Source organism: Durio zibethinus, chromosome 18 (genome assembly GCF_047325235.1).
Source record: "Durio zibethinus cultivar Kanyao isolate XHJ-2024 chromosome 18, ASM4732523v1, whole genome shotgun sequence".
NCBI lineage: Eukaryota > Viridiplantae > Streptophyta > Magnoliopsida > Malvales > Malvaceae > Durio > Durio zibethinus.
Window position 1 is genome coordinate 4,626,909 of NC_143179.1, and position 23,654 is coordinate 4,650,562.

At 32.3% G+C, this 23,654-nt stretch overlaps 3 protein-coding genes across 10 annotated transcripts; all 3 read left to right on the forward strand.

Moving 5' to 3' along the window:
* Positions 1–3,265: 3,265 nt before the first annotated feature.
* On the forward strand, positions 3,266–6,207 carry LOC111299025 (heptahelical transmembrane protein 1-like). Of its 4 annotated transcripts, XM_022893893.2 has the most exons (5): positions 3,269–3,850; positions 3,923–3,994; positions 4,158–4,250; positions 5,142–5,199; positions 5,306–6,207. In XM_022893893.2, exons 1-5 carry the CDS (start codon positions 3,738–3,740, stop codon positions 5,975–5,977), a joined length of 1,008 nt encoding a protein of 335 aa, XP_022749628.2. In that variant the 5' UTR covers positions 3,269–3,737; the 3' UTR covers positions 5,978–6,207. The 4 variants fall into 4 exon arrangements, with proteins under 4 accessions (XP_022749629.2, XP_022749628.2, XP_022749627.2 ...); XM_022893892.2 differs by having other exon boundaries at positions 3,269–3,994; XM_022893895.2 differs by lacking the exon at positions 3,923–3,994.
* A 6,011-nt stretch (positions 6,208–12,218) lies between these two features.
* Positions 12,219–18,531, forward strand: LOC111299027 (putative clathrin assembly protein At5g35200). Of its 4 annotated transcripts, none has more exons than XM_089747058.1 (16): positions 12,219–12,446; positions 12,949–13,073; positions 13,170–13,239; positions 13,383–13,480; positions 14,390–14,531; positions 14,620–14,720; positions 15,362–15,445; positions 15,606–15,656; positions 15,759–15,824; positions 15,907–15,972; positions 16,060–16,140; positions 16,246–16,323; positions 16,859–17,002; positions 17,115–17,190; positions 17,412–17,527; positions 17,692–18,531. In XM_089747058.1, exons 2-16 carry the CDS (start codon positions 12,975–12,977, stop codon positions 18,064–18,066), a joined length of 1,647 nt encoding a protein of 548 aa, XP_089603184.1. In that variant the 5' UTR covers positions 12,219–12,446; positions 12,949–12,974; the 3' UTR covers positions 18,067–18,531. The 4 variants fall into 4 exon arrangements, with proteins under 4 accessions (XP_089603184.1, XP_022749633.2, XP_089603185.1 ...); XM_022893898.2 differs by having other exon boundaries at positions 12,219–12,297; XM_089747059.1 differs by lacking the exon at positions 13,383–13,480 and having other exon boundaries at positions 12,219–12,297.
* Positions 18,532–19,298: 767 nt separating this feature from the next.
* Positions 19,299–22,858, forward strand: LOC111299028 (uncharacterized). 2 transcript variants are annotated; one of them, XM_022893899.2, is made up of 3 exons: positions 19,299–19,958; positions 20,728–20,918; positions 22,123–22,858. In XM_022893899.2, exons 1-3 carry the CDS (start codon positions 19,439–19,441, stop codon positions 22,651–22,653), a joined length of 1,242 nt encoding a protein of 413 aa, XP_022749634.2. In that variant the 5' UTR covers positions 19,299–19,438; the 3' UTR covers positions 22,654–22,858. The 2 variants fall into 2 exon arrangements, with proteins under 2 accessions (XP_022749634.2, XP_022749635.2); XM_022893900.2 differs by having other exon boundaries at positions 20,734–20,918.
* Positions 22,859–23,654: the final 796 nt, after the last annotated feature.

The following is a 23,654-nucleotide window of genomic DNA, read 5'->3' on the forward strand; positions in this document are numbered from 1 at the left end:
TCCAGTTAATTAACATCGTTATTCATTATCTTCAACTTCTTGAACTAATAACCAAATAAACTTTAAAAAGACATCAAGACTGAGTTCGACCCCAACCTCTGTCCCTCCCCTTGTTGTAGGGCTCTACCTCTCTTATCAAACAAAAAAAAAAAAAAAAACATCACCATCCATTAGGTACACAATATTTTGCTTTCAATTCTGTTTGATTAATTTAATTTAAAGGAGGCTGCACCCTTTTGTTTTTGAAACATTATCAAACTTGCTTAAATTTGGAATTATATATAATGAAATATTCATCAAATTCTTGCTCACCACTCAAAAAAATTAAATAAAACAAAAGAAATTACTGGCCCAAACATGATTTAATACTAAAAGTTTTAACTTAAACTGAAATTGGCAACAAAAATAGCTTTAATTGATTTAGCACTTTTTTTTTGTCGTAGTTCAAAAATAAAAAATAATTATAGATATTAAAATTAAAATTTTATATTTGTTAAATATTATTTTTTAATAATTATTAGATAAATCAATTGAATTAATTTTTGAGTTCGATTTTATATTATTTGCACTTAACACAAAAACATTATTATATATAGATTACTAAAATTATATTCAAGTAATTAATGTTGCCAGGTATTCAATTGGCCCGTCATATTCGGTGTTGCACGAAGGTTGGAGGGGTTTATTTATAGCTGCAGCCTCTCCCTTTGCTTTATTTTCCTCGTGGATAATACTTCATTTAATTCTTGAATTATTGTAATTTTTTTAATTTGGTATCGAAATTAAAAAAAAATTATAATCAAATACTTAACTTTTAATTTTATTTATTAAGTTGTTTCAACTCCTTAATACTATTAAAATAATATTGATATGATATTTAAATACTGATATAAATGACACGTGATTACTATATAACATCACTTTTAAAAAATAAAAAAATAATAAATTTTTTTCTTAAAAATTATATTTTAAAACTTTTATTTTAAAAATATACGTGACAATCACATTTAAATTATATGTCATATACGTTACCATTTAATATTATTTTAACGGTATTAAAATTTTGAACAATTTAATAAACGAAAATATAATTTAGATACCTAATTAAAATTTTATTTGTTTAACTTTCTCATTAAAAAAATATAATAATTTAAGGATCAAATAAGATATTATTTCGGATTAACTTAAAAGTCTAAAAGAGAAGTTTTCTTCGCTATTTTTCTGTTTTAAAACTTACCATAACTCCAACTTTAAGCACTTAAAAATTATAACAAACTCATAATCTTAAGAAACAAATGGGTTATTTTCAAGCAACTACGCTTATATCATATAAATTTTAATAATTATTTGAATTGTGCTTAATATTAATTAAAACTAAAATTAACTCAATAAAAATAAAAAATTATTATTAAATTTTTATCGAGATAGTTTATGAACTTATTAAATTTGTTCATGAATATAAATAAATTAAGTTTATTAATGTTTTAACCTGGTTTAGTTATTAAATGAGCCTTGATTATTTTTTTCAAAATTATTTGTTTAATTTAATAAATGAATATAAATGTATTAAAACTAAGTTTGTTTTCAAATTTTTTGAAGAATGTTCGTTTATTTACACACCTAATAATATGGTCAGAGATGTTTTTGGGTTTTGTCTAAATCTAATTTCTTTTTGAAATAAATTTAAAAGTATACTTTATTACATCAGTTCAGTATATTTAAGATTTTAATCTTGAAATATTTTTTATAAAGATCGAACTCTAATTAATATAAAAAAAAAATCATCTTCTTACTAAAGAAGTAATATCCATTAAAAAAATGAACATTTTGGTCCGATAATCATGAACCAATACTTAGTAATTAATAATCCACGGTTGTATTTAGCTTAACAAGCTATTGCACAGACAAGAAATCTGTGCCTGTTTTTGGTTGAAGAATCTTGAAAGGCAAACGAGATAAAGCAACATAGAAATGAACGGTTTTGTGGTAGGCCACCTGTCCGTCTGATGATAAAGTAGGTTGCCTAAATTTTCTAGCTAATCTTTAGAATTAAAATTAAATACACACATTTTGCATGTAAAAAATGATAGGAAGATATCACTATGATCTACTTCTCTATCCCAAGAGGTTGGAAATTTTTTTGTAATATACAACTTCCACAAGAAAAAAAATGCCAAGTTTTTTGAGTCTAGGCAATAAATTAGTTATAGGTATAGCTAGCTTATTAATATGGATTAATTTTTTTTTTCTATTTAAGAATAGACTTAGAATTTACACAATGCTAGTTTATTTGGAGATGATTAAGTTTCTATAGATATTTTGTTTGCATGTGATTAACATTGCTTAATTTATGCAAATGGACATTATTGGTTTTTTTTTTTTATCAAAAAAAATTGGGAATAAAAAAAAATTTTAGATTTGAATTTCAAATTTATCGATGTCATCTCTTAAGGATAACTACATAAATTAATTAAATTAAATTTTGGATTTAGTGAATATTGTTTGTTCATAATAAGATGTTTCATGCACAAAATTGTAGATTTATAAAGTCTTATTTTTACATTTATATATGAGAAGATATCAACTTGTATAAGTAAAAATCTTTTTAATTTTATATATTTTTTAATTACTGATTTTAATAAATTTAAAAAATAAAATATTCTAGTATAAGTTGATCTAATTTTTTATATATTAGTTAATAAGGGAATACAATGATATATATATATATATATATATTTATTATTATATCTTTAATTTATGAATTTCAATTTCTAATGTCTAAATTGTTTCTACTGGATATTGCAAAACTATCTCATGTTTTGATACTAGATGCGGTTCCACCTAAAACCACCAATATATCCTCATATTCAAAAAGTTGGGTTCATTTTTTTTTTTAATAAAATGTGTATTTTTAGCTAATATATATGTAATAAAAAATCAAAATTTACATGTATAGTATATAATTAAGTTAAATGTTAATTGAAAAAATCTTAACAATATTGATTTGGACCATACCAAAAAGAATAATTATCAAAAAAATATTTTCAACTATGTATTCATCTATCCATATGTTAAAAAATTGATTATCACTCACTATTTAATTTAATTATTGAATCGATTAATTTTTAAATTAATTAATATAACAATATTAAATGAATGCTTGAAAGTTACATATTTAAAAGAATTTATATGCATAATAATTTTTTTAATCAAATAAATATAAAGTAGAGAGTTTAAAAGAGATTAATAATTTAAAGAAATTATTGAAAGGGAACAACTGATGGGCGGTTTTTGAGTATCCCATTTTCCCATTATCCAGCCGCATCGTATTTATCGATGACCGACCAACAACTCTTTCCCTTGCATTAGTTTTCCCTTACGTAAGCTTTGGTTGCGATGCATGCAGAAAAAAAAACCACATCTCCATGCTATCCACCAACAACAGCAATTAACTTATAGCCAAGCCCAAGCTATAGACAGGGTCTTCCCCTCCCCCTTTAAATGTTGCAGTTGGTGTAGGTAGCTATCTGCCATCCTCCAAACTACACTCAAATAACCCTCCGACAAAGAATTAAAAAAAAAAAAAAACGAAAAACCAAAGAATTAAAGGGTCTTTTTCAATTTTCCTGGAAGTTTTCTTTGTAAATCTCTCTCAGGGTTTTCTTCTCAGCTTCCAGGGTCGTGACTTTTGTTGAAGATCAAGTTACTGTATTTGTTTTGAAGAGAAAAACAGAAAGATGGATCCGACCCTCGATTCCAAGCTTGTTTCTCAACCTGTTGAGGTGGAAAACAGGAAAAAATCAGGTGGTGATGATGATTATGATCAGGGCTTGAACAAGGCTAAAAGACGGTATGTTTTGGTGTCGTACAAAGTGCTCCCGGAGTACATGAAGGACAACGAGTTTATACTGAATTATTACAGGGCTAATTGGTCTCTCAAGGAAGCTCTTTTTAGCATCTTTCGTTGGCATAACGAAACACTTAATGTTTGGACGTATGTTAAAAAAAAACAAAGTTTCGCGATTCTTTTATGGTCTTAATCAGTTTTAATTTGATTTTTTTTTTGTGCTGTTTCTTGATTGATTTCTTCTTATGATTATTTTCAGTCTTTCCTTTTTCTTTTTCATTTAATTTTGGTTTTGTGTTGGACTATCTAGGCATTTGCTTGGGTTTTTTCTATTTTTGGGATTGACCATGGCAAATTTGATGCAAGTGCCACGAGTGGCGGATCTAATTATCTTCTTAATCAGGTTCGTTTAAGGTTTTAGTCCTTAATTTCAATGAATTTTCCGGCAATACTTATTGAAGCAAATAAACTGATTTCTTTTTACTCTTAATCCTGTGAAATTTCGTCCAACTAATTCTGGTAAAAATGATAGCAGTATATTTCTATGCTGACTTGATTTTTTTTTTCATAAGAGAAGTTTCTAAAATATGTTGTTGTTCTTTTTGCTTTTCACTTTTACAGCAACAAAATTGACATGCTCATGCTAAGTGTTTGTTCAGATGTCTTGAAAATACTAAAATGGGTTCTTGTTAATTGCCATGAAATATATTAATCAGGAAGGATTTGGTGGTTTCAACTATTGACATGTCATACCTCATTAGGAAGTAACAGAACAAAACAAGAGCTGGTTTCAAATAAGATGTTTCTTTTTAATTTTTCTGATAGATGGTTCAGATGAGACTTGGAAAGTTAGAAATTAAGAATTTTCTAATCACAATAAATGCTTTGACTGATGAAGTGGCCTTTAGTCTCGGGCAGGCATTTGATGATTCAACCAATTTAGTGAATGCATATGCAATTCATATTAGGCTCATTACTCATAAGAGTCAAATACGGTATCAACTCTTACAACTAAGAAAGGGCCCAACATCTTTGTGGTTCGAATTTGATGTTCCATTTCACAATTATATTTGTGGTGACTGTCACTTTTTTACGGAACAGCTTCCAACATGTCAGATTTAAGGCAGCTTGCCAGCTTCAAGATTTTAGGTTCTACTGTAAATTTATAGATTTTGCATTCAAACAATGCAGATTTTACTGTTTTGAAGTTGGTGATTGAAATTCCATTAAAATGTTGCTGAAGACTTCAATTAGGATACGCTAAGGTTGATATGTTATAATACAATTGGTGCAGGTCATTTCCTATTGGTGGCGACACCAATGTTTCTCACGATTCTAAAGACCTCTTTCGGGTGAGTATGTCCCCATAGCATTTATTAATGATTTTATACTGTTATACCTACTTTTTCACTTCATTTTTGTTTATGCAATGAAGCTGATATAGTTGGAGAATTGCAGGGAACAAAAAATCTCATTGATTTGAAGCGAATAACAACCTCGGAATTGGATATTACCCTTCCGGCGACGCCTGTTACACGGTGGCCATTCAATGTATTCTTAGGCGGCTCCATGTTCTGCCTCTTATCAAGCAGTATTTGCCACCTATTTTCTTGCCATTCACACCATCTAAACCTTAGATTGTTGCGAATTGACTATACCGGGATCACTACCATGATCATCACATCGTTTTTTCCTCCAATCTACTACATTTTTCAATGCGATCCACAATGGCACTTTGTCTACCTTGGTGGAATCACAGCTCTAGGCTTGTTCACCATTGTAACACTGCTGTCACCGACCTTGTCAACTGGCAAATTTCGTGCATTTCGAGCTTTACTCTTTTCTTCCATGGGGCTCTTTGGCATTGTCCCTGGAATCCATGCTACAATTGTCAACTGGTCTAATCCGCGTCGCAATGTCACTCTGGCCTATGAGTCTGCCATGGCCATATTCTATTTGACAGGGACCATGTTCTATGTTAGCCGAATTCCAGAGAGGTTCAAGCCTGGATGGTTTGACTTAGCAGGGCATAGTCATCAAATATTTCACATTCTCGTAGTGATGGGTGCATTGGCTCATTATGGTGCTTCTCTTGTATTTTTAGAGTGGCGTGATCATAATAGCTGTTAAAAGTTTATGCATCACAAAAATGTATATGTTCTTCTGTCTCACCAGAATGTGGGTTTATGTTTGTTTCATTTATTATAGTTTTTTTCTCTTTTGTGAGGTTGGGGGTCTTGCGATTTATGTTTTATGACGTTCAGGTACTTTCTCTAAATGTACATCAATGATAGATAGCATCTTCATGAAGAAAAAGCTATCAGTAGGGCAGAAATATACAAAGAATCATACTTGAAATTTATGTTTTTTTTTTCTTGTTTCACTTGTTGGGGAATTCGTTGGGCTCATAAAAAGTTTACGGGAACGGGAAGCTTCCATGTTCCAAGGTCAAGGCAGATAGCAGATTTAAGAGAGCACTTATATTGGGTTTACAAATCGTCCATCAAGAATATTCTTGACAGCTGAAATCAAACATAAATTTTCTAGCAAAGTATTCTATTTTTACCAATTCAATTAACTCTGTTAATATTTATTGGGAATTGAGGATTAAGAACAGCTTTATTCATTCAATATATTTGTCGACCTGCAGTCTATTCATTAATAATTTTTTTTAGCTGTATCAGCAATATATTAAGCAAGATTGTTCTTCTATGAACAATGTTGCACTTCCTCTATTGAGCTGTTAGTGTCTGATTGCTGTTTGAAACATTCTTGGAGAGTATCCTCAGTCAGTAGTTGTCAGTTTCCCCCAATCTGGTGGTTTTGGACCACCATAGGCCCAACAGGTTTGCGAAGTCCAAACAATTAAGCAGCAAATGACTGTCGATTCTGTCAATTATCTCTGTTCTAGACTCTAGGAAAATTACTTAAATTGGAGCTTAAAAAAATAAAGCCCCAACGGAAGATTTAGGAAATTTTCTGATAGGGGATAAAATTGTATTTTTTGGCAAAGTTGGTGCTTTAGAACTTCTACAATGAAATAAATTGTAGGCTTTTCATCAGCATTTCTGTTTTTTTTTCTTGTTTTGATTTCTGGAGCAAGAGATAAAGAGTTAATAACCATAACGAACTTAAAAATTTTAATAGTTGAAAATTTATTTGGTAAGCTTTACAAGAAAGTGGAAAATAACATCAATCTTTCTAAATTTCACTATTTTCATTACATTGTTCCATGCAATGAAAACATAGTAACAAAAGTTTAGTTCTTTGTTCTATTTGACGCTAGACAAAAATTTCCTTGTGTTCGCAGTATTCTGCCACCGAATACTGCATGGTATACTGGAATTCATATGCTGTCTTAATCAAGCTTGCACAGAAAACTCATCTTAAGTTGGCTATGATACTGGTAACTATTCCTTGGTACCCTTTCTTTGCTATGAGATTATCTGTAAGCCACAGGTAGATTTGTTCAATTTTCTCATGTAAAAAAAATGTGTCCATGGATAAGTCTGACAATCTGATTATACTGGTTTTTTTCTTTCTATGATCTGCATGTTATTGTTTCTGTATTGCAAGCAATGATCAAGCTTATTAATTGATTTTATTTGTTATGATCAGCTAAACGAAAGGGAAAGAAGGAAAGGGATTCACGTAAAGATTTGGCTAGGGAATCTCGGATCCCGCCGGTGGTCTTTTTCCTTCAATGCTATATATGTCTTGCTGAAGGACTTATAATTAGCAGCACTTTTTTTACTTGTAAATTGCCATGTTTTACCCTGATTGTGAGTGGAAACAGTTTTCCAGTCTAAAGCCTGTGTTGTAATATTGTCATTTTGGTCTAAAATGCAGATTTCTGAAATGAAGTTGATTTAATTTTAAAATTGTCTTGCACATCTATATATATTACCGGCAGATGCTGCTCATCTCTCATTTCAATGTTTTGCTTAAATATTGTCAATTCATCCTCCCTATTAATCTGTTCAGTCTCTTTCCAGCATTTGGAGCTTTTACAAAGAGCCCGCGTTCCTGATCACGTTTCATACCCATTGTTCAAGGAATCAACAACTCATGCTCGCTTTTCTGTGAGTATTGGACAAGATCTCTGCCCCATCAAACCCCCCCAATCCCCAGGGTTCAATTTCCTTTTTTCTCCGTTGCATTTGCTTTCACGTCTCTGGTTCAAAACATAACTGAGTTACTTTCTATCCAGACACTAGTTATGTATAATTAATTCAAGGATGCCCAGAGGATTACGAAGGAGGTCAAGAGTAGTTTTCCAATGATCCAGAGAGATTGGCTGAACTCCGGAGACTAGAGCAGGTTGTGGAGCACATCAGTGTTGCTCTAAACCTTATCTATCGATTAGGAACTCTTGACCCATCACTTAAGGGTTGTTTGAGTTCAGCCATCATCCATTCTTTGCCACAGCCGTTGTCAGGAGATCTTGAAGGTTCTTTTGATGATTTCTACCAATTTTGAAACACTTATAGAGGCATTTGAGTCCTCTGAAACAATTGTAATATTAGTATGTTTTAGATCAATGTTCTAAATTATTTATTATAAACACATTCTTTTTTTTTCTCTGATTTTGTAAATGACTAAGGGATGTATCTCAAAACAAAATGAGAATTGTGCAGTGCAATGCAAGGTAAATACATGCATGTAGTCTGAAAGTTAGGATGTCAACTCAACTAACATTTTATCTGTTTCTGCCAAACTCAGAACCAATGGTTTCTTCCATTCCAAGTTATTTGACTTCTGTGGTTAAATGTCAAAGATGGCTTCCTTTTTGCTTTTTCCTCTCTTCCGTATAACATGCTATTCCTCTTTCTGGTAAACAAATTGCATCAAAAAGGTTGCCATCAAGCTCCAACTGCTCAAGAATTTGACACAAAGTTGGTGATGTGATGAACTCACCAGTTCATATTTATATTTGCTGGATGATCAGGATAACCAATATCATATTCTTGCCGGCAGATTGCTACTTCATTGCTCCTTCCATAAAAAAATCCAGAGGATTTTGTCACTCTTTTGTATCATATTTTTATACTATTTTTATTTCGTTAATTCATTGTTAAATTTTATATTATATACAGATGATGCATGTAAAATTTAAATTAATTAAAAATATAAAATTCAAACTTTTAAGCTTTAAGATCTAAATTCAAGTTTTATTATGTATAAATTTGATTTAATTTTATGTATTGAACGAGTATTTAATTTATCAATTTTTTATAAAAATAATATTCTTTATGATTATAATTTTTTGTTAATAATCTTATAAAATTAATCTATTTGATATAGTACTGCTATTCTTGGAAACCCATTTGAAACTTCAAAATACATTGATCAAGCAGATTGCAAAGCGCATGTGAACATATTTATCCTTCAGATCCCAGAGCTTCCAAGAACAAATAAATCTTGTACGTCCAAAAATGGTAATCAGACGGTTTAGAAATTTAGAAACATTTTAAAAAGTGGAAAAAAATAAAGAAAGAAGCTTTCGTGGAGCCCTCCCAACCAGCGTCAGTTGTAACATGGTACAGAGTGAGGAGTCGAACTCGAAAAAACTGGGCCCAGGTTGTTAGTGGGGTCCACTATTTTTTTCTCCGCAACCATGACAATTTTCTAAAGACAAATCTTGCCGTTCAAACATTGCCCATGGATCCTGTTTGTTTTCTTCTCGTTTTGAAATGGAGGGTACGATCGTCTTTTAACTTAACAGTTCTGTCCAAGAATTTCACGCGCTTTCCACGTGCCACCACTTGTTGCCTCGACCAAAGGACACCCCTGCATCTGCTTATATTTCCGGCTCACTGCACCTAGTATTTAATTTTGATTTTCCCATTTATAGGTATTTATTTTCATTTATCATAATTTTTTGGAAAAAATTAATATGTTGTTTTCATTGTACCCTTTCTTCAAAGCTTTAACTAGAAGTGGGTAGAAATTGAAGCATCTTTTAATAAAAATCTAAAAAATAAGATTTTTTTTTTTAAGTTAAAACTTGTGTTTTACAATTACAAAAGTTTAATCAAAATTATTTTTCTTTGGATTGGATAAATGGTCCAAATCAGGTAATTCAAGGCTTTTTATGAAATTTTCTTCATTTCCCGTATGTGATGTGATAGGCGCAAAATGTTTAATTTTGACACATTTAATTATGAATAGGTTGATTTAATTGATTAATATTCAACGAAAATATCTTACATTCGAATTTTATCGATAATTATTTATTAAAATTATCTCGAATAAATAATTTATAATAATTTATTTTAAAATTATTAAATAAAATATATTTTATCTTGATTTGAAAAATTAATCAATTTATATACCTTTAGATTTAGAAAAACCAAAAACACATTTAATTGGGAATGATATAAAAAGGATTGAAAAATTATTTAGTTTATTATCTTAATTATGAAGGAATAATTTATATAATAAACGTGATAAATTTTGATTGACTTAAATTGATATTTATGTTCATTTTATTTTTATATTATCATTTTAAATAATTTTTATTTATGATTTATTATTATTATTATTATTAAATTAATAATGATAAGATTTATATGATTTATTGATAAAAATTGTGATCCCATTGAATCATTTTTATTAGAAAATGTTTTACTTGATTCAAAATTCTTTATTCATTATACTTCTGAATTATAATCTTATTAAACATTGCATTTATATATAAATTATTAAGAATGATTAACAATTGATAATCTCTAGTCTAAACTAATAAAATTTTTAAATTCCAATATAAAAGAAAAAATGTATTTAGAATTTTTTTTTTTAATCACAATTTAAGACAGAGGGCAAAAATGAAAACAAAGAGTACTACTATTGCTATAAAGTTGAAGTTCACTTCTTCATCTTGATTTTAAAATGTGCATGATTTAGGGTGGGTCCAATTCATCTTCTAATTTCACTCCAACCTTAAAATTCTGCAAAAATTAGTAAGGTCACTTTTGCAAATAACAAAAAAAGCAAGGGTAGAATTACATTTAAAAAAAAAAAAAAACTGGTGTCTTCACTTTGCTGACAACATTAGGCTTTCTTGTTTCTAAGCCACTTCTTGATCTAAAAGACAACTATGGTTCTTTGGTCATTTAAAAAAAAAAAAAAAAACCAATTCCCGTTTTTTGGAACCCAAGTTCCCAAAACTAATGTAGAATAAAAATAAATCAAAAGGAAAAATAATCCACTACATGGCAAAACCATATGCATTATATTTTTCATCATCTTTAGGAATTAGAATCCCACAATGGAAACAAAGAATCCCAGTAATAAAAGTTTTGTATTTTACATTATTAAATTAATAAATTTAAGGAAATGATAAAGTTTTTTTTTTTAAAGAAATTATCTCATTTATTTATAATTAAAATTAGTGACTTACACCTATTATTTTTTTAATATGTTTTTTATTTTTAACTTAATTATAAAAGAAACCTCAAAAAAAGATATTAAAGTTTGGATTCGAACAAAGCCTTATCTTTTTTATTTTCATGTAATAAGACGTTGTCCTCATTTAAAAAAATTATATTAAAAAATAAAAAATTTTCATTATTGCTATATAAAAAATAATTTTTATATATAAAACTGACTAAAGGTATATTAAATCAAATCTCAAGCGGAGATAAGGTTTATTATAAGTGATAACTATGTTGTTTTCTATTTTTTTCTCTAATTCGAAGAGATAATCTCTTGAACACAATTACATAAATATATATTTATTATTGAATCAAATATTCAATAAATCTATGTTAATCTCACTTAACAAAACTATTTCATGTGTTTGATTTCTTATGGAATTCATTAAAGATAACTTCAAAATTCTCTATTTATTTTTTTATAATTAAAATTTTAAAAAATTTTATATATACATGTCAAAACAATTAATTTTTACAAGGAGTTAGTCAAGCATGCAAGTTGTATTGCTAAAATTACAGGGATTTTACAAGTTCGCAGTTAAGTAGTAATAAAAACTATGGGAATTTAAATGTAAAAAAAAGTTGTATATAATTACCGTAAAATTCAATTTCTTTTATAATTATTAGGAAAATTTGATTATACCAATGAAATGAAACAAAAGTGGGAAACAGGCGCAGCACGTGAGAATGAGATCGAACGCACAGTAACAAAACCCCCTACATTTGTTTACTCGTCAATTCGACGGTACAAGTTCTTGCGGTCCGTATTCTTCTGACATAGAAAAAGAGAAAATATCAAAATACAGAGAAAAAAAATAGATTTTAAAATTGTAGTTCTAAAAATAGTAAAAAAATAATTAAAATAAAAAAAGAGAAAAAAAATAGCGACGCCGACGACCCAACAAAACAAACCAGAACTCAAAAGCTCATTATTTGTTCGACTTTTCTTTGCTGTCTCTGGAAGACCAGAACTCCACCGATTAATTTTTCTCTGTCTTTATTATTCAGCCTCAGGTAAAACTACTTTTTTAAGCTGTTTGATCTCGTATTCCTTTAATATGTATTGAAGATTAACATAATTCTAGAATTGTTGATTGATTTTCTAATTCATTTTTATTTGGTTAGATCTTTTTTTTTTTCTCCTTTTGGGTGGTAAGTCAAAGGTTGGTGCTTTTTGTTTGATTGAATTTTGAAGTTTTTCAGCTTCATTTTCGTTTTTATGTGGTTTTATTCCTGTTTTGCTGTCTGGGTTTTTTTTTTTTTTGTTAATCTTTAGTTTGGTTTTGATTGGCTGTTTTTGATTGTGCAAATGGTGAAAAGGGAAATTTTGCAGAAATTTGTTTTAATTTCTCAATTTTCTTATTGATGACTGCCACTCTCCTGTTGTGTGTATGTTTGCGATGTTAGTTTCTGGAAATGTTCGAATGAGAGCTAAGAGTGCCTGTTGGATTATGTAGGCAATTATGAACTATGGTATCATTAGATCTTAATTGATGTTTTGCAAACTTCTAGAGTTGAGGTTAAAGATTATTTTTGTTAATGAGTTCAAGGAAGTAAATTTATGTTTGATGTTCAAAGATAAATTTTATTGCGTAGTTTGAGGAAAATTGAAGTTTATATGGAGAGTAATGTTGTCTAAATGATGGTTTTTTTTTTTTTTTTTAGAATTTTGTGCTTGAGTGGGAGAGAGAATGTCTGGCGGGGGCACACAAAAGAGCTTGAGGAGAGCACTTGGAGCCATCAAAGATACCACCACTGTTTCATTGGCTAAAGTTAATAGTGATTATAAGGTGGATTTAGCTGTATATAATAATAACCGTTAAGATTGCTATTTCAAATATGGATGTTGCTGGTCCTTTTTGGTTATGCATTTTTGTATTTTGCAGGAATTGGATATTGCTATAGTTAAGGCCACAAATCATTATGAACGCCCTGCAAAGGAAAAACACATTAGAGGTTAGTACTGGGTTCTCTTTTCTAATTTTTCATTCACTCCCAAGGTGTGGTGATAGTATTATTTAGCTTGAGTTTTTATCTGCCTGTAGAGAGAGCACTTTATGGATGATTTATAAATAAGACTTTATTTTTCCTTTCCACAGCAATTTTCACTGCCATTTCGGCTACTAGGCCTAGGGCTGATGTTGCCTATTGCATCCATGTTCTTGCAAGGCGTTTATCAAGGACACATAATTGGGCGGTATGTTAATATTGCCAATAACATATTCTGATGGGATAACTGAAGACAGGGATGTGCCAATAAGAGTTAACATGTGTTACTGATGAAAATTCTGGCGATACTTTAAGAGAGAAATTATTGACTAACTACTAAGGTTCCTGTTATTATATATGTGTATGTATGTTTTCTATAAGCTTTAAAAAATCTTATAAATTATCTATGACAATCATTATTGAACAAATGATAGAAACTGAGACTCTGCTTCTTATTCATTATCTGTTCCCCATCATGTCATTAATTAACATAAAATTTTAAATGTGAAATGTGCCTTATGCTGAAAATAAACTGAAGATAATCAAAGCTTTTAGTTTTCAAGAGGCTGAGCAAAGATTTTGTGCTTGATTTGAAATATGATCAGTTGCATGCTTCCTAACTCCTAGGCTGTAAAGTCCAATTCTGATAGAATCCATATTAAGATGAATTAAGTTTGAATAGTTCCTTGTTTGACAGTTCATTATCTTCAATGCCTTTTATATTTTTTCCATGCTCTATGGCTTTACCATTTTAAAGAAGAAAATTCTGACAAGTGAAAATTTTGATTCCATGGTATGACAGATTACAAACATACCGTAATTCAGATTCTCTCATTTGCAAGTTTCAGTTACATCTCTTACCATGGGAGTTGTACTTTCAAAACTGGGGACTTATGATAGGTTATCATTGTAAATACTGAGAACATCAAAGGGACTATTTATTAATGCATTTATGAATTCTGTGTTAACTTGATGGTTTGAATATCAAGAATAATTGTTGAGCTTGAATGCTCATTTATTAGTTTAATTGCAAACCTGATCTCTGCAACATTAACAATTATGTTGTAATTGATGCATGCTCTTAAATTTGGTTAACTGAATGTTTTTTAGCATTTAGGTTGCATTAAAAACTTTAATAGTCATTCATCGTGCTCTGAGGGAGGTGGACCCTACATTTCATGAAGAACTCATTAACTATGGCAGAAGTAGAAGCCATATGCTTAACATGTCTCATTTCAAGGATGATTCTAGCCCAAATGGTACCTTATCTTCTGAGAATCCATGTTATTAATTTTCCGAAAAAATGAAGTTCCTTGTTTATGAAATCCTTAACCATGTTCTGCACAGCATGGGATTATTCTGCCTGGGTTCGCACTTATGCCTTATTCTTGGAGGAGAGGCTGGAATGTTTTCGTGTCTTGAAGTATGATATTGAGATGGACCGCCCTGTAAGAAGCTTATCTTTTCTACATAATCTTTAATTTTATTCTACAATCCTTTTTTTTCTATGTTAGTTTTTATTTGGGAGGCATTTTGCTACCATTCTTTTTAATGATTTCTTTGCAACATCATAGGGTAGTAGTTGGTATGGCACTTGTGTAGAGCTCCAATTTTTGCATGATATGAGAAAGTAAGAGTGAAAGATAATTGATAAATCAAGTTAATTCACAAAGATTGGGATTTTCATTGGGTGAAATTGCTCTGATGGAGAATTCAGATATTTAGAACTCTATGTTTCCCTTTTAAATAAATTAGTTATGTCTCTCCAAGTTAACTCTTGAATAATCTACTTTTTTCATGCTACATTTCATGGCAGCACATGCTGTTTTTGAGCCATCGCTATAAATAAGTGCTCTAGGTTTCCATGCCTCCCTCCTGCCATCCCTTTTCTATCCTCTAGTTCTTTGTGCCTGGAAGCATGCATGCACATCTATAAATATGGGCTTCTAATTTAGCTAAATAAAACTACCCTGTGAGGATCTTATGTTTCTCTTTCTCTTGTTTGAATTGTAACTATGTGTCTTACAAAGCTTTAATCTTACTGAAACTGAACTATCTGGAGAATTCATAGATTTGAATCTTCTTGCAGAGAACCAAAGATTTGGACACGGCAGACTTGCTTGAGCATTTGCCAGCTTTGCAACTGCTTCTTTTTCGTGCTCTTGGCTGTCAGGTCAGTATTTAATGCCTCTTGTTTTGCTATAGGTAGATATGGCATGGAAATTGGTGCTGGTTGTGTTGGTTGTATTTCTTTTTATACTGCATGTTCTACAAAATCTTCTGTTTTTTGTTCCATTTATTTTAATGAAAATATTAATGGAATTTCTGTGTAGCCACAAGGTGCAGCTGTTCATAATTTTGTAATCCAGTTGGCACTTTCAATGGTATGTTACTTTTTAAACATCATAGCCGTTTACGCTCCCCATATTTGTAGAGTTAATTTAGAAATGATATTACTGTCTTTGTCCTTTTGTCATTTCAAACAGGTTGCTTCTGAAAGTGTCAAAATTTATCAAGCTATCAGTGATGGTACGGTTAATCTCGTAGACAAGGTAAGCTGTGGTATTAACTTTCTAAATAAGATGCTTTTCTATTCAGTGAATCATGTATATATGATGCTCTTAACAATGACAGTTCTTTGAGATGCAACGTTCAGATGCTATGAGGGCTTTGGATATATACAGGAGATCTGGCCAACAGGTAAATAGCTATTCTAGCAATATCATCTCCTAGCGCACATAAAGAGGATTGCAAACTCCGGGGAAATGTAACACTTTGTATTTGCAGGCAGAGAGGCTTTCAGAATTTTATGAAGTATGTAAAAGTCTTGATGTTGGGCGTGGAGAAAGGTTTATTAAGATAGATCAGGTTAGGATTCTCCACCATTGGTGTCTTCTGAAGCAGATTTCTTTTCCTTGAAAGCTCATGAATTTTCATTATAAAATTAATTTTCTTTTGGCGTTTGTGTTGAAGCCCCCTGTATCATTTCTTCTAGCCATGGAAGAGTATGTAAGAGAAGCTCCACGGACTTCAACAGTTCGCAAAGATCAGGTCTAGAAATTTTCTCTGTGAAATTGATTTGGTTTGAACTAGAAGATATTATAATTTATATATATTTCTTTGCCTTTGCATCCATACAATTAGTTGTAATATATGTATTTATTTATGTTTGTAAACGTCATCCTTTCTAGCCTATGAATTTTATAAGAATAGTTTTATTTGATTGGCTTGTGGAAAACAGAGCAATGTGATTTTAAAAGGTTTTTTTTTTTTTGTTTTTGCAAAGTAGGTTGGGAGAGTGTTTGCTCATTTTCTTTTAGTGAACAATGATTCACCCATTTGTGCAGATCTGGACAATTATATATTTTGCAAGTCAGATTCCTGTAAAGTATAAGAATCAACCCAATTTTCATTGTTGGTCTGTCCTTTGAGTTGTTATTCATATGTAATATTCTGTTAACATGTCTATGATATATGTTCTTGTAATTGTTTATAAAAGTCCTGTTTTGAACTGTTAACTACTTTCTATTAATTTTACAAAAGTTTGCAATGATTATTATCACACATTTTATTTTTGAACAAGCAGGTTGACAAACCCAAGGAAGTGTTGGCCATTGAGTACAAGAAAACCCCAGAGGTGCAGGAGGAACGTTCACCATCACCTCCTCTGCCTGAACCAGAAAAAGTGGAGAAAGTGGAAGAGCCTGTTGTTGAACCGCCTGATTTGTTGGTAATTTCATAGTCTCATTTTCTTCTTGTTACCTACCATATTGTTATATGAGAATTGGCTGTTCATCTGAATTTGTTGTCGTTTCATTTTGAGTTCTTCCTGTTTTTGCTAGGGTTTAAATGATCCTGTCCCTGTTGCTTCTGAATTAGATGAGAAGAATGCCTTGGCATTGGCTATTGTTACTGTTGGTGAGTTTGAGTCCTTTACAGTAATTCAATGATACACAGTGTGCAACTTCAACAATATGCTTTTCTACTTATTTTAACCGTGTAAAACGAACTTGAATACTTTCAATTTTTGTCTTACATCTTTGAAATTATCTTGGGTTGTTTTAAATTGGATCAACTCTGCTTCAATGGGTTATTTCTTGTTGGGAAATTGTGTTTATGTTTCCATGGTTGTGTGCCAGCTGAGCAAACAACTTCCGCTGCTGCTCCTGTTCAAGCAAATGGTACTACGGGCTGGGAATTGGCACTTGTCACTGCTCCAAGCTCAAATGACAGTGCCACTGGTGCTAGTAAACTGGTAGTTTTACTTCCGTCATCTCTCCTCTAGAATTGTGTGCTATATTACAAGGCTGTTGCATATGACAGTGTAATCAGTTTGTCCAGGATTATAAACATGTGTATGCTAATATAACATATATATGTATGTCTCACTGATAGTATTTTAACCGTATTAATTGAAAGGCTGGAGGACTTGACAAGCTTGCACTAGACAGCCTATATGATGATGCAATCCGAAGAAGCAACCAGAGCATGAGCTATAATCCATGGGAACCAGCTCCTATGTCTGGTGCCATGATGCAACAACCAGCACATGACCCCTTTTATGCCTCCAACATGGTTGCTGCTCCACCTTCAATCCAGATGGCAGCAATGGCCAATCAGCAGCAGGCTTTTATGTTGCAGCAGCAGCAGCAGCAACAGATGATGATGATGATGATGATGGGCCCACAGCAGCAGCCTACAAATCCTTTTGGCAATTCTTACGGAGCCAGTGTCCACCCCTACAGTACAGGTAGGCCTGTTCAAGCATACAATCCACATACAGGCCTTATATAGATGCGTTGGGCAAAGAACATGTTTTATATCTGGAAGCTCAGGAAAGAAGAAACATGCAAACTGTCAGCTGTGAATTTTGAACATGGAAAATGCTCGAACAATAGGTAATTATGTACCGTATAATGTGAATGTGCTGTAGCTAGATAGATTAAGATTCTTTGTTAAATAATTAGTAAGTGAGTGAGAGAGAGAGAGAGAGCAAGAGAGATCATTTTGTTATTGATTATTTCCATTGATGAAGGTTGGGAATAATGATTGTAGACTTGGTAAATTCTTTTTTTTTTTTTTTTAAACCTGCTTTGAATGTTGTTGATGCTGAAGCAGGAGCTTTGATCCTGTTCTCTTTCAGGATTATCCCCATCTTTTTCAGTTTGGTTCTTTTGAGGTTGCAGATGATGGAAATGATTTGTAACATTTTGCTTTAACTTGTGCCGTAAGAAAACATTAATACACCTTTCTCTCCCTGTCGACGAATGAAGGCCTGATCAATCAATTGCTTTGTAAAATTTGTTTTGATCATGCATAGAAATCACATGTGCTGCAGCTTGATGTCCTTATATGTGCATACATATAATTTGTAGGAGCAGGTAGTTAGAATGGATTCTACCTGATGTGGTCCTTTTTTTTATGTTTGATGTGTTGAATTGGAGGCATAGAAGAAAGAAGAACGGAAGGACCTTAGACTTAGCTCCAACAATGTCAGTTTCAAAGGCCTAACTGCCCAGTCCAATGAATTTTCGTCTTTTACCATTTTACATGATGATTCCAAAGGATGGGTTGGAAACCCTAACTTCTTTCATTTTAAAGGACCTTTTTTTTTTTTTTTTTATAATTTTCATAAACTGTGACGGCTTGAAAGTTTTTTAAAAAATTATAATCATTAAAATTTAAAATTTAAATTTATTGGATGTCAAAAATGATTACATGAATTATCTTAATTCTTAGTTAAATTTTGAAGGGATAACAAATTGCTTTTAAATCAGCAGCATTGCCGTGTACTTATTGGATTGGAACTTAAAGAAAAAAAAAGTGAGAAATGTGGGGTCGAGCATGGATAAAGTGCCGAAAAGAAGGGACACAAATATATCCGAAACAAGTAAACGGAACAACGGATAAAATATTTAAAAGCCCCTGACTGAGCCAACCAACTCTAACACCGCTGCCCCCAACCACTTCTACGAATTTTTTATATTTTACTACTTTTTATAAAATAAACCCAAACAAAAAGTAATAATAACAAAAATAAATAAAGAAAATAAATTTGTAGAAAAAGCCAGCAGAAAAGAGAAGAACAACTCCGTGCTCCTTTTTTTTTTTTTTTTTTCCCTCTCAATTTTCATTTAACACTTAATTATAATACTAGTACTCTATAATGTCTTGGCTGTTGAAGTCTCTTCAATCCGACGTTCCTCATTCACCCACCTCATCAACCGATCACACTCCCACCAACCGAAACGGCGGTGTCAAGGAGGATCTTTCGGTGCTCAGGGAGACTATCGGCCGCCAATTACGTGGCGTCGCTGCCTTCTTAGCACCACCTCCCTCTTCGCCTCCTTGTGTCACTGCCGCCGAGCCAGAAGAAGAAGAAGAAGAAGCACAACAGCAGCCGTTGGATAAGCTAGAGGCGATCCGCAACGATTTGGCAGAGATCGGAGGAAGCTTCAAGGGCGGGCTTTCGTTGTTATCAAGTAACAAAGCGCTGACAGAGATCTCCAGATTCGCTTCGAGTTTCTTGCAGTTCCCAAATCAAGATAATCATGGTTATGATGATGATGATGATGGTGATGATGATGATGGAGTTCCGGGAATTACGGAAGAGGTGGTTGAATTTGTTCAAGAAATTTCCAACTGCCCAGAGTTCTGGACTGAATTTCCTCTCTCACTAAATAACGGTATCATTATTATTTTTTTAATTCTTATTTCAAACTTAATTTTATTTGTATTGCATTTTTTTCCTGAATTGTTATAAACCCTAAATTAGGTTTTAACTTTAGGGATTTTAATTAGTTCTCCAAAGTATTAGCAAAATAATAATCTATTATCTGAAGATCAAATGCAGGATATGTTACGCTTATTTGATCTTATTTTGACGCGGTTCTTAAAATGATTAATGGATTGAGGGCAGCTTCGTCCTTTATTTGCAATGCTAACATTTTGTAAAGGTGGTGGAACACTAGACCTAGAAGTTTCCATTATTAAGGGGGATTTCTTATGCTCTGTTTGTGCGTTGCTTAACTAGAGCAATGATAACAATGTGATTTTTCTCTTATGCTAATCCTGTAGGTTTGGTAAGTTATACCATTAGAGTAGATGTGCATAGGCAAGCAATGACTTTTGCATTGAATATACATTGTTATGAAGGGAACTTTGTATGTGTGAGTGTACGTGAATTTGATTGAGTTGTTTTGGGGTGGACAAATGCTGTTGGCTCTCATTGTTTGGTTGAATTGACTTGCCTATGGCTGGCATTCAAATGCAAAATTCTGATTACTGGGCAGTGATGAGATTAAGGTTGCTACTTTGTACCATAGACTTATTGTTACTGGAGCATATTATATGAGGACACATGGAGAGAACTTACCCTTGAGCATCTTCTTTTCTCTTTTCCTAATCTCTTTGAAATGAATGGAAATTTATAGCTAACAAAACATTGGCTTATAGTTGCAGATTTCAAAATGTCAGAGGCTCAGAGAGAGCATGTCGAAAATATTGAACACCTAGTCCCAAGTTTTGAAGCTCTTAAAGTTAACCTTCATCATCACTTGGGAGATGAAAGATTTTGGATGATATACTTCATATTGTTGCTTCCAAGATTGAATGAGAATGATTTTGAGCTTCTATCAACTCCTGAGGCAAGAATTTTAATATCTTTATGATGTTTTATGGAATTTTACTTACATGCATAGTAGTGTGTGGAAATAAAATATACTGATGAAGAATGACCATATCATCAACTGCTTTCCTTAATTCACCCGGAAATGTACTTGTTTTCTGTTTATCTTCCTTCCTACCTCAAATCACATGCATTTGGTGTAGGAATAAAATTGGCCAAAAAATGATGCAGGAGTAATACCATAGGCACATGTTATATTCCTTTCTACTATTAATTATTCAACTTAACTTTTTCCAATATGAATACTTTATCTCAGAAACATATTGCTTGTTCTTGTAGCCAGAAGCTAATAGCCTGATTTTGTTTGTTCAATTACATATTCCTGTAGACATAGTCAAATGCATCGAATACTGGGTTCCTTGTGCTCTAATTATTTTCTGTGTTTATATGCCAATAATGTCTGTACATATGCTTGCTACTGCTTTGAAAGCTTTGTAGTGATCTTTGCAACTCCTAGAGTGCCCTGCTGAAAACCCAATGAAATAGGCCCACTATCTGCGTAATCTCTGATCTGCAACTTTTGCTAAAAATCACATCCTCCCCAACTCCATTCTATTTTTCTTTCCCTAAGAAGTGCTTCTCCTTTGTGTTGCCCCCCATCTCATAGTGAAAAACCTATATTGTTTCAGGCATCAGCAATCAGAGCTGAAGGCCTGTTGGATTTAGTAGATTGATCAGAAACAAGGAATAGGTGTACTTGACTGGACCTTAGTGTTGGAACAAGCAATGGTTCTAGACTTACCAATTTTTTTCTAACGGGAGAGCATTGGGGTTAGGATTTTAAATGTAGCATGAAATTCCCTTCTTTTCTGATATATAAATGTTGTGAATCTCGAGAACACATGTTCTACTCTCTTTAACCTATAAAGCAATGACTAAGTCGGTCACCAAATTGGTAGACTACTCAGTTACAAATTCACCAAAACCTAGAAAAAGAATATAAAAATGGGCATTTGCGAAATATATAAATGAAGTGAAGGATTCAACTTTCACATCATTTTCTCCAACAGCGGATTCTCTTTTATCTCTAATATGCATTTTTGTTTCTTTTTGCTCCATTGTTACTAATTTCTATTTGTGTTTTATGTTCACTTTCTGGCTGGAAAAAGCATGCTTTGTTTTATGCAATCAAAACAATTTTCATTGAAAGTTTTATGTTGCAGGTTGTTGAGACTAGAGATGCACTTCTGCAGAAGCTGCAAAACAATAAGAATGCACGGGTTGAGAATAGTAATCTCAATGCATCTGAAAAGAGCGGCGAGGTTACTGAGACAAAGCAAGAGAACATCTCCTCTGAAGAAAAGGTCAGTGAAATCGTAAATGCAGCGGAAAGATTGGAGATTGCCAGTGAAGAGAATGCTGAGCAGTGGTTGGAAGAAGCAGATATTTCAAGTGGAAGTTCTGTGAGTGTCAAGAAAAACCTGGAACATGAAGAGGATGTTTCGTTCAGTGATTTGGAAGATGATGATAACTATCTTTCTAATAGAGTATCAGTGCGTAAATCGACACAGCACGGTAAAACTTCTTCACCTAGTGGATCCAATGACTGGGTTCAGCTGAACAAGGGACCAAAAACTCTTGGTGGCTTGCAGAAAGCAGGCCAATCAAATTCTCGAGATAAAGATTCTGAAGGTGAGGACTCAAATGATTGGCTCACCGATGATGATTTCGTCGATGTGGTAAGTGGCAACTGATTTTCTGATTTACAGTAAAGTTTCACAAATCCATTTTCCCCGTAGAATTCTGTACTCGTGGAAATCAAGCTATCACTAATAATTCAGTCAATATTGCCTTTGAAGTCGCCAACTTCAATGCTGTTACTGTTAATATTTGTACATAATTGATACATTGGTTTGTAAATTGAAGCTGCCAACTTTAATACGTTGGTTCTTTCTTTTATTCTTCCATTTTCTTTTCTCCTCTTTGTGCTGTTAAGTTTGCAAAATACCTGGAAACTGAAAAATCAGTGTTGATATAGTCTGCCTCTTCGTTCCGAATTCCTATGCCCCCACCCCAAAAAAAAAAAAAAAGAAAAACTCGCACAAGTTTGATTATTTGCAAGATTTGATAAGAGAGAAAGAAAAAGAAAAAGAAAAGAAACCAAGCAGGCAACTTGTGATGGAACACGAAAGCTATACTGTTTGTTTGCATGGTTGATAGGAAAGGTGTTAGGAAATGCTACTTTTCATTTAATTGTCGTGTCTTCTCACGTTTTCAAAATTTCATACTTTTGTTGACAGACATAAAAGTGTTCTGCTTTTCGGTTACAACTGAACACCACAAAGATATACCAATAAGAGAGAATAAAAGGAAGTTGAAGCATTAATAAGCTTGACTGGAGAGACAAAACAAGGCGAACCGGTTGATCTGGTAGGGTAGTTTGGTTTGGACGAAGAAAGGATGTTTAAGGTGAAGAAGATTGGGTTGGTTTAAAGGAAAAGGTAAAGTGAGGAAATGCACTGGATGAGTTAGCAGTGGGTGTCGATCGATTGGTGATAGCTTTAGTGTGGTTTTTGCAGGTTTTTCGATGAAAAATTGGACCAAGTAGAGGTTAGGGAGGGTTTAGAAGGTTTAGGTCGGTTGAGGGAGGTGTCTTGATGATAGGAAATTGAGGAAATGAAATAGCTTTGAGAGAGAAGGTTGGATTTCTTGGAGAAGACAGTGACGCAAAAATGAATAAACAATTCTATTTACA

Excerpts from the sequence above, each read along its gene's own strand:
- LOC111299027 (XM_089747058.1), top strand. The coding sequence starts at position 12,975 with ATGTCTGGCGGGGGCACACAAAAGAGCTTGAGGAGAGCACTTGGAGCC. Across the intron at positions 13,074-13,169 it reads AAGTTAATAGTGATTATAAG|GAATTGGATATTGCTATAGT; the intron begins GTGGATTTAGCT and ends TGTATTTTGCAG. Across the intron at positions 13,481-14,389 it reads CAAGGACACATAATTGGGCG|GTTGCATTAAAAACTTTAAT; the intron begins GTATGTTAATAT and ends TTTAGCATTTAG.
- LOC111299025 (XM_022893892.2), top strand. The coding sequence starts at position 3,738 with ATGGATCCGACCCTCGATTCCAAGCTTGTTTCTCAACCTGTTGAGGTG. Across the intron at positions 3,995-4,157 it reads GAAACACTTAATGTTTGGAC|GCATTTGCTTGGGTTTTTTC; the intron begins GTATGTTAAAAA and ends TGGACTATCTAG. Across the intron at positions 5,200-5,305 it reads ATTCTAAAGACCTCTTTCGG|GGAACAAAAAATCTCATTGA; the intron begins GTGAGTATGTCC and ends GGAGAATTGCAG.
- LOC111299028 (XM_022893899.2), top strand. The coding sequence starts at position 19,439 with ATGTCTTGGCTGTTGAAGTCTCTTCAATCCGACGTTCCTCATTCACCC. Across the intron at positions 19,959-20,727 it reads TCCTCTCTCACTAAATAACG|TTGCAGATTTCAAAATGTCA; the intron begins GTATCATTATTA and ends ATTGGCTTATAG. Across the intron at positions 20,919-22,122 it reads AGCTTCTATCAACTCCTGAG|GTTGTTGAGACTAGAGATGC; the intron begins GCAAGAATTTTA and ends TTTATGTTGCAG.